Raw genomic sequence first — 10,297 nt, 5'->3', positions numbered from 1 at the left:
ACACCCCCAAACGCTTCGTTTGCCCAGAGGGGGGATCGGGACGTCACTAGCTTCCTCACGCATACTGCGCGGGTCTCTCTCACACAAGCTACCTGCACCATTTTGTCTATAGCCACAAAATTAACACTTCTAGCTGGAGCGACGCCAACTGTACGTGATCCAGCAACTGCAGAGGTGCATTGGGTAAGTCTAGGCATTTTGAGATGTCCTCTTTAGCGTAGTAACCATTATGTTAACGATAACTGGCAACCTAGCGTGCTGGTCCACAGACGCTAATCTGATTGGCCGCTGGGAGCCTGGGGCGGGCTCTCCCTCAGCGGCCAATGGGAACTGTTAGTTCTGAATATATTATAGAAACAGACCGTTCTCGGGAAGCGACGAGATGAGGAAGTGAGAACTCCGTCACAACAAACGGGGTTGCTATATTTTCGACAAATTAATCCAGAATCATGTTTTATGGACCAGAGACACACGTTTTTAAGAGGTTACAGCTGCACGAATTGGGACCTTTAAGAGTTTGTGCCAATGGAATCAGTTAGCTCTTTTGCATTTTTGCCCGTCTCCAGACCGTCTCCAGACCGCCGATCCCCAGAGGACGGAGAGATAAGATACGAGGGGGAATTGATCAAAAAGACTTCCGTGAGTATTTTCCCTCCAAGTGTCCTTGTTTGTTTGCTGCCCACTCTGAAAGACTCCAACCCCCCCGTCAATCCCTGAAACCAAATGAGAACGAGCAGAAAAAACAACCAGAACATACTGTATGCAAATAAGGCAATTATGGATATGAATGATAGTCGACAATCGATTAATCAGCATTAAGAATTTGATCGATCAAACATGTTAACCGATTCATCAACAATGCACTATTTTCTCTTTTCTTTACTGAAATGATTTAACACGACAAGGGCCAATTTAACTTTCATCGCTTATCCAGAGGAAGAAGAAAGCCAAGCGGGGGTAGCTTTCAATCACATTCACCTATTTATTTGAAGCTTAGGCCACGTTTAATATGACCATTCAAGATTGTAACAGCATATATGAGATACAAAATAAAGAAAATAATGTGTCCCCTTTAAGGAAATTGATTAAAATGTGAATCCGTAAAGGGAATACATATGGGGAAACGCTTCACAATTGTAATCCGTCACGCGCCTGTTGGAACTCATGCTCACACTAATGGACAGACGCTGAGTGAGAGTGTGAATGTTTGCGGAAAGCGTGTGTGTGTGTGTGTGTGCTGGCATGTATGTGTGTGTGTGTGTGCTGGCGTGCGTGTGTGCGTGCGTGCGTGTGTGCGTGCGTGTGCTGGCGTGGGCGCGCCGTTCGTGTGTGTGTGAAACGTTCACCCACTAATCCATCACTGCCCCCACCCACCTCCCACCCCACCCCGACTTCCTACTGGCACAGCTCATTTCCTACCCACCTCTCTCTCTCTCTCTCCCCTCACACATTCCCTCTCTCTCTCTCTCTCTCTCTCTCCCCCCTCACACATTCCCTCTCTCTCTCTCTCTCTCTCTCTCTCCCCTCACACATTCCCTCTCTCTCTCTCTGTCTCTCTCTCTCTCTCTCCCCTCACACATTCCCTCTCTCTCTCTCTCTCTCTCTCTCTCTCTCTCCTCTCACATTCCCTCTCTCTCTCTCTCTCTCTCCCCTCACACATTCCCTCCTCTCTCTCTCTCTCTCCCCCCTCACACATTCCCTCTCTCTCTCTCTCTCTCCCCCCTCACACATTCCCTCTCTCTCTCTCTCTCTCTCTCTCTCTCTCTCTCCCCCCTCACACATTCCCTCTCTCTCTCTCTCTCTCTCTCTCCCCTCACACATTCCCTCTCTCTCTCTCTCTCTCCCCCCTCACACATTCCCTCTCTCTCTCTCCTCTCACCACACCCAGCCAGCGGTTCACAGGGTTCAGCGGAGGAAAAACGGACGCTAGCAGTCGGGCATCGGTGAGTCAGTTTGTCCGACCTCTGCCCGGCCTCGTCGGGGCATTTTCTAAACGGGGGCGCGGGTCCAACGCTGCCGTTCTAAATCACAGGCGTCCGAGCGCCACCCTTAAAACAACCGTTTCTTTGACAGGCTCTGTGGCCACTGTGGGGTGCACTGTGGGGTGCACTGTGGGGTGCACTGTGGGGTGCACTGCGGGCGAGTGTGAAAACGGATCCTTTCTGGAAAAAGAAATACAGTTAAACCCTGGACATTCCACTGTTGGAATATTTCTGTGGGTTGTCGATACTCGTCTGTGCTCTGCGTTACTTTCCAACATGTGCGTGTTTCCCCCACGTGGTCGCATAGCTTGAATTAGCCAAAAGAATGTTGGACATTAAAAAATAACACACACATAGCCAATAACCTAAAGCACCTTCTCTGACCTCAACACTCAGCTATGAATACAGCGATCCCTCCTTCTCTTCACTGTGGGAATATCAGGCTGTGCAGCCAAAACACTCCAATGCTGGGAAGTGTTTGCAAACATGAGGAGAGAAGAGAGAGAGGATAGAGAGAGAGGGGAGAGAGAGACAGCAAGAAAGAGGGGGAGAGAGAGAGAGAGAGGGAGAGATGTGGTGGAGAGAGAGAGAGGGGGATGATGTGTTGATTGCAGTTGTCATGATGTGGTGCTATGGGACGGAGAGAACGGGAGGAGGAGGAGGAGGAGGAGGAGGAGGAGGAGTGGAGACAGAAGCCACTTTTACACAGAGATTCCGCAATGTTGTTATGAAGGCATTCCGACATGACGTTCTATCGTTGCCATGGAGATGTGATCTAGCCTCCCTGCTGCTGAGAGAAATGAAAATATTGAGACCGCAAGTCATCAGTTGACCACGGTGAGGAGTCACAACACATGATACGCAATACTGCAAACACACAATCCAATTCACAGGCATCAGCGACTTTTTGCGTAGTTTTAAGTGACAAATCGTACCAGCGTAACTTTGATCTCAAAATGCGCGCCTGCTACGCAAAATGCGTACAGGTTGGCAGGTCTGTGATGCGCTCTTTTAAGTGGAAATTCGTGCACCAGCAACACATTTTTGTTCTGAGCTTTTTCTTTGTGGTTTCGTTTTTTTTTTACACTAAATCCGACAGGTTTGGTTCAATAATTTGTTTGAGAATTGTGAGTATCGATTTTTTTTCTGCCAACGTTTTCCTCTTCTCATCAATGCGTGCAGCTCCAGGCAGAATGCAACTATTTTTTTAATGAATGAGCTGAGCTTTGACTCGTCTTCCCACGGGTATGGCTGCACGATATGAGGAAAAGCTGCGATGTGCGATAACACTGTTCAATATTGCGATGACGATATGACCTGCGATAAATAAAAAAATGCTATAAACAAAAATATTAATGGGTAGGGGTGCTCTGATCCGGCTAAGCCACGATCCAATCCGATTCCGATTCCTTGGGATCACGATCCGATTCCACAATCGATTCTCGATTCCAACGATTCTCGATTCCAGAATCTAGAATCGATTCTCAATTATGTAGTTTTATATTGCAATAACACACAAAGGTACATCTAAGACAAAAAATGACAAATGTATTAATGTTGAACTTCAAATTCAACTTCTGAAGTATTACAGTGAGGGCCTAAATTCATTTTGCAATACGAGTGTGTTAATTTAAGCATACGTATCAGTAAGTGGCACGGGATTCTCAAAGCCTGTGTTGAGGGTCATACGAACAAAAATGCACTCTTGAAGCTAAAAGTGAAGTTTGTGTGTGTGTGTGTGTGTGTGTGTGTGTGTGTGTGTGCGTGCGTGCGTGCGTGTGTGGTCTCCCTCACCGTAGCCCTCAGGCAGGTCTGGCGGTGTGTGTAGGTGTGTGTCTGTGTGTCTGTGTGTGTGTGTGTGTGTGTGTGCGTGTGTGTGTGCGTGCGTGCGTGGTCTCCCTCACCGTATCCCTCAGGCAGGTCTGGCGGTGTGTGTAGGTGTGTCTGTGTGTGTGTGTGTGTGTGTGTGTGCGTGTGTGTGCGTGCGTGCGTGGTCTCCCTCACCGTATCCCTCAGGCAGGTCGGGCGGTGTGTGTGTGTGTGTAGGTGTGTGTGTGTGTGTGTGTGCGTGCGTGTGTGGTCTCCCTCAACGTATCCCTCAGGCAGGTCGGGCGGTGTGTGTAGGTGTGTGTGTGTGTGTGTGTGTGTGTGTGTGTGCGTGTGTGCGTGCGTGTGTGGTCTCCCTCACCGTATCCCTCAGGCAGGTCGGGCGGTGTGTGTGTGTGTGTAGGTGTGTGTGTGTAGGTGTGTGTGTGTGTGTGTGTGTGTGTGTGTGTGTGTGTGTGTGTGTGTGTGTGTGTGTGTGTGTGTGTGTAGGTGTGTGTGTGTGTGTGTGTGTGTGTGTGTGTGTGTGTGTGTGTGTGTGTGTGTGCGTGGTCTCCCTCACCGTATCCCTCAGGCAGGTCGGGCGGTGTGTGTAGGTGCGTGCGGCTCATGTAGTTGCGGTGCCTCTGTGAGCGGACCCGTCTCTCCTGGGGCCTCTCGCCCGTGGGGGCGCTGGGGGCCAGCGCCCCGTTGACGGGCGTCATCACGGGCGTGTTCTCGTCCACCACACAGCTCAGAGGACGCCCCGACGGGCTGGAGTACTCAGATGCTGGCCTGGGAGGGAGAGAGAGTGTGTGGCTGTTTACACTATAGGGATGTCGGGGGAGGGGAGGAAACTGACCGACAACAGACTCATTAGCCGACTACTGATCGGTTAACAGAAAAGATAAAAATGCGCTATTTGAGTGTCTGTGCCCCATTTAAACAATTACCACAACAAATATTTTTACATCTACAAGCAGAAAAAAAACGAATTCACAAAACGAAAAGACAAGTTGAATCCTCCAGCACACTAAACAAATACATTCCTCTGATAGGCTACTGCTTTAAGAGCTGCACACATTCCAGAAGGGGGAAACGTGGGCAGAAGGAAAAAAAATCCCTACTCACAATTCTCAAATGAATTATGTTACTGCAGGTGTCGGAATTAGTCTAATAAAATCAGCAGAAACTAATTTTAAAGGCTCAGAATGAAAATGTGTTGCTGGTAGGGGTGTCACGATACACTAATTTCACGATACGATACGATACACGATATTGGGTTCAGGATAACGATACGATACGATATTTTAACAATATTTTTTTAACAAAAGTAAATAATTTTTATGTATTTATTTATCATTTATTTAACCATGTGAGTCCCGTTGAAATTGAAACCTCTTTTCAAGGGAGCCCTGGGAAAATACTGGAAAAATAGTCTTTCATTTGAAATACACAAAATACAAAACAAATGCTGTTTTTGGAAATTGTTATTATAATAACTAGAAAACAACATGGAAGATCATGCTTCTCTTGCAATAGAATGTGTCACACTGTCACAAACTAAATGTTTGTTGCATGGTGAAAGAAAAATAAAGTATACAATCTATTTCTTAAATAACTCATGCTCAATGGTCCCTAAACTTATGTAATCTTATGTACCCCTTGAGCTGTTTTGCCATGCCAGTAGTAGTCTACCCCCTCACTCATGCGTGTTGATTCTGCTAAATTTGTTCTATTATTATTCAGGAGCAAAAATATATATATATATATTATTTTTTTTACCATATTTTTTTCTGACGATATCGATATTGTGACGTTTCGATATCGCGATATATCGTGCGACGAAATATCGTGACACCCCTAGTTGCTGGTGAACGAATTTCCACTTTAAAGAGCGCATCCTGCAGCCGCCCCATGCAGTGTTTCAGTGGATGACAGGCTGTCGTTAGCATCGCTATCTCCTCATGTTAGCAACATTCTCACTCATCCCACAGTGGTTTACCTGCTTTTGAGATGTGCAAAAAATAGTTTGCTTCTCTCTCCCCCCTCTCTCCCTTCACACGTCCTTATCCGCGACTCCAGAAACGAGTAGGCTATAACAGAACTACGCGTCCATGGTGTCTGCAGCTGTCCGTTAGTATATCAGGGCTGTAGGTAGCCCCTTTGGCGACCTTCCGGGTATAATAATGAATAATAATTAATCCCCTCGAGAGTCCCTTATCCGCCCACAGACTTCCACGTCACTCTCATGCCCAAGCTGTCTAAATCAGCCAAAGTCCTCACAAGAGTAGCAGCTTAAAAAAGTGTGTTTGCGCGCTAGAGTGGCAGAACAACAAGAGCGATATATCTGATAAGCAGACACAAACAGAGACAGGCTGGCTTACTGACAAGTGTGTCTGTGTCTGTGTGTGTGTGTGTGTGTGTGTGTGTGTGTGTGTGTGTGTGTGTGTGTGTGTGTGTGTGTGTGTGTGTGTGTGCGTGCGTGTGTGTGCGACATGTCTGACCACTGTCTGGCTGTGCAGAGTTACTGACGCCGTGGCTATCTAAAACCTTGGCCCCACAGCACCCCCCCGCCCCCCCCCCCACACACACACACACACACACACCCTCCCTCTTCCTCTCTCCCCTCACCCACAGACTGTATACAAATATGGACATAGCCACCGACCGTGATTCGTCACCCATTGGTTTCTGGAAGCCTCGAAGTTTGCACTGTGACCATATCTTCTTTTTAAAGCCAGACAGAGCCACAGAGCCACAGCGCCGCCTGCTGTTGAGCCACAGAGCCACCTGCTGTTGGTCCATGATCGGCGAGCTACGCGATCACTGGACAGCCGACCTGAAAGCTAAAGTCTGCTTTATCGTCTATTCAACTCTATAAATGGGCCAAATCATTGACTAAATGAACATCATGCCATCCTTCCTCTTGGCTCATCCTGCCCTCTTTGCCCAGGGCATTCCCTTCCTGGCCCTCTTCCTCCCCGGGTATGGTGGTGCAGTGGTACGGTGGTGCAGTGGTACGGTGGTGCAGTGGTACGGTGGCACAGCGGGTACGGTGGTGCAGTGGTACGGTGGTGCAGTGGTACGGTGGTGCAGTGGTACGCGTTCTTGCCTTGCTTGTAGTGGGTGGTTGTAGGGCGAGGAGGGGTAGCAGGGTATTTGTTTGCTTTACACGTGTAACGGCTCCACTGATACGGGCCAAGTAGGAAGGCGACAGTTGGTCCCTGAAGGATTACAGGCCAAGCAAAACCTGAATGCCCGACTGGCTGGCTAGCTTCTTTAGGTGTGTGTGTGTGTGTGTGTGTGTGTGTGTGTGTGTGTGTGTGTGTGTGTGCGTGTGCGTGTGCATGTGTGTGTGTCTGTCTGTGTGTGTGTGTGCATGTGTGTATGTGTTGGGATGGCTAGCTTCTTTAGGTGTGTGTGTGTGTGTGTGTGTGTGTGTGTGCGTGTGCGTGTGCGTGTGTGTGTGTCTGTCTGTCTGCGTGTGCATGTGTGTATGTGTTGGGATGGCTAGCTTCTTTAGGTGTGTGTGTGTGTGTGTGTGTGTGTGTGTGTGTGTGTGTGTGTGTGTGTGTGCGTGTGCGTGTGTGTGTCTGTCTGTCTGTGTGCGTGTGCATGTGTGTATGTGTTGGGATGGCTAGCTTATTTAGGTGTGTGCGTGTCTGTCTGTCTGTGTGTGTGTGTGTGTGTGTGTGTGTGTGTGTGTGTGTGTGTGTGTGTGTGTGTGTGTGTGTGTGTGTGTGTGTGCGCGCGTCTGGGGGAGGCAGGAACTTGATAGGAACTCAGTGATTAGCGACAGACTGTTGTTGTTGTGTTGTGTTGTGTTGTGTTGTGAGGAGGACAGAGTAGGAGTGGAAGTGCTTTTTCAAAAGGGAAGTGGGGGAAAGTACGAGCACTTCAATAGATGTGTCCCTCACTTCATTATGCCAAAGGAAGGCTGTGTGTGTGTGTGTGTGTGTGTGTGTGTGTGTGTGTGTGTGTGTGTGTGTGTGTGTGTGTGTACCTGGTGGGTCTCTCCCACTGTGTGGTGCGTGTGATGTGGTTCAGGTACTGGATGCGTCCAGAGGCGGTCCTCCTCTCCTCCCAGCTGTTTGGTGCACACCGGGAAGAAAGGACAAAATCCACAAATCAGCCTGCATCGCACTCATTTCATTTCCAACCACAAAGTAATATTAAAATGAAGGAAGACACTGATGGGAACATGCTACAGCCCAGTATCTACTATCAACACATTTTTGTTCCAAAGCTGTTGTTGGAGATACCGTAAACTAGTCTGAAGAATGACAACCTTGAAGTAAATTGTTTTTAACTTACAGTGCATTCAGACACATTCAGTAAACATGTTCTTCTTACAGTGCTGTCAACAGTATATATGGTATATAGTATATATGTATATTTTTTTTATTGTAAATAACAAGAAAAAGAAGCAAAGTCACCAGCCTAAGCTTTGAAAAGCAGCATACCAAAATATAACTTTGAACATACATCAAGGATCATAGTGGAAAATCACAAAGAGGCATTAACATTCATAAGCAGTCACATACATCAGGTAAGTCGTGTAACATTCATAAGCAGTCACATACTGACCCATCAGGTAAGTGGTAACATTTATAAGCAGTCACATACTGACCCATCAGGTAAGTCGTGTAACATTCATAAGCAGTCACATACTGACCCATCAGGTAAGTGGTAACATTCATAAGCAGTTACATACTGACCCATCAGGTAAGTCGTGTAACATTCATAAGCAGTCACATACTGACCCATCAGGTAAGTAATGTAACATTCATAAGCAGTCACATACTGACCCATCAGGTAAGTGGTAACATTCATAAGCAGTCACATACTGACCCATCAGGTAAGTGGTAACATTCATAAGCAGTCACATACTGACCCATCAGGTAAGTAATGTAACATTCATAAGCAGTCACATACTGACCCATCAGGTAAGTGGTAACATTCATAAGCAGTCACATACTGACCCATCAGGTAAGTGGTAACATTCATAAGCAGTCACATACTGACCCATCAGGTAAGTCATGTAACATTCATAAGCAGTTACATACTGACCCATCAGGTAAGTGGTAACATTCATAAGCAGTCACATACTGACCCATCAGATAAGTCATGTAACATTCATAAGCAGTCACATACTGACCCATCAGGTAAGTCATGTAACATTCATAAGCAGTCACATACTGACCCATCAGGTAAGTCATGTAACATTCATAAGCAGTCACATACTGACCCATCAGGTAAGTCGTGTAACATTCATAAGCAGTCACATACTGACCCATCAGGTAAGTCATGTAACATTCATAAGCAGTCACATACTGACCCATCAGGTAAGTCATGTAACATTCATAAGCAGTTACATACTGACCCATCAGATAAGTCATGTAACATTCATAAGCAGTCACATACTGACCCATCAGGTAAGTGGTAACATTCATAAGCAGTTACATACTGACCCATCAGGTAAGTGGTAACATTCATAAGCAGTCACATACTGACCCATCAGGTAAGTCATGTAACATTCATAAGCAGTCACATACTGACCCATCAGGTAAGTGGTAACATTCATAAGCAGTTACATACTGACCCATCAGGTAAGTGGTAACATTCATAAGCAGTTACATACTGACCCATCAGGTAAGTCATGTAACATTCATAAGCAGTCACATACTGACCCATCAGGTAAGTGGTAACATTCATAAGAAGTTACATACTGACCCATCAGGTAAGTGGTAACATTCATAAGCAGTTACATACTGACCCATCAGGTAAGTCATGTAACATTCATAAGCAGTCACATACTGACCCATCAGATAAGTCATGTAACATTCATAAGCAGTCACATACTGACCCATCAGGTAAGTCATGTAACATTCATAAGCAGTCACATACTGACCCATCAGGTAAGTGGTAACATTCATAAGCAGTCACATACTGACCCATCAGATAAGTCATGTAACATTCATAAGCAGTCACATACTGACCCATCAGGTAAGTCATGTAACATTCATAAGCAGTCACATACTGACCCATCAGGTAAGTCATGTAACATTCATAAGCAGTCACATACTGACCCATCAGATAAGTCATGTAACATTCATAAGCAGTCACATACTGACCCATCAGATAAGTCATGTAACATTCATAAGCAGTTACATACTGACCCATCAGATAAGTCATGTAACATTCATAAGCAGTCACATACTGACCCATCAGGTAAGTGGTAACATTCATAAGCAGTTACATACTGACCCATCAGGTAAGTGGTAACATTCATAAGCAGTCACATACTGACCCATCAGGTAAGTCATGTAACATTCATAAGCAGTCACATACTGACCCATCAGATAAGTCATGTAACATTCATAAGCAGTCACATACTGACCCATCAGGTAAGTGGTAACATTCATAAGCAGTTACATACTGACCCATCAGGTAAGTGGTAACATTCATAAGCAGTCACATACTGACCCATCAGGTAAGTCATGTAACAT

At 46.2% G+C, this 10,297-nt stretch overlaps 1 protein-coding gene across 2 annotated transcripts in view; it reads right to left on the bottom strand.

The window, feature by feature from the left end:
- LOC310794216 (E3 ubiquitin-protein ligase SMURF2) overlaps positions 1-10,297 on the bottom strand; it is a 104,424-nt gene that overhangs the window by 37,923 nt on the left and 56,204 nt on the right. For both annotated transcript variants that reach the window (XM_083656165.1, XM_083656166.1), the window contains exons 7-8: positions 7,792-7,875; positions 4,369-4,580 (exon numbers count right to left, since the gene is read on the bottom strand). In XM_083656165.1, the coding sequence (XP_083512291.1) occupies positions 4,369-4,580; positions 7,792-7,875 (296 nt within the window). The remainder of the gene's footprint in view (positions 1-4,368; positions 4,581-7,791; positions 7,876-10,297) is intronic.

Source organism: Poromitra crassiceps (assembly GCF_964638095.1).
Source record: "Poromitra crassiceps genome assembly, chromosome: 19".
NCBI lineage: Eukaryota > Metazoa > Chordata > Actinopteri > Beryciformes > Melamphaidae > Poromitra > Poromitra crassiceps.
Note: the sequence above shows the minus strand (reverse complement) of the source record. Positions and strands in the feature narration are given on the sequence as shown.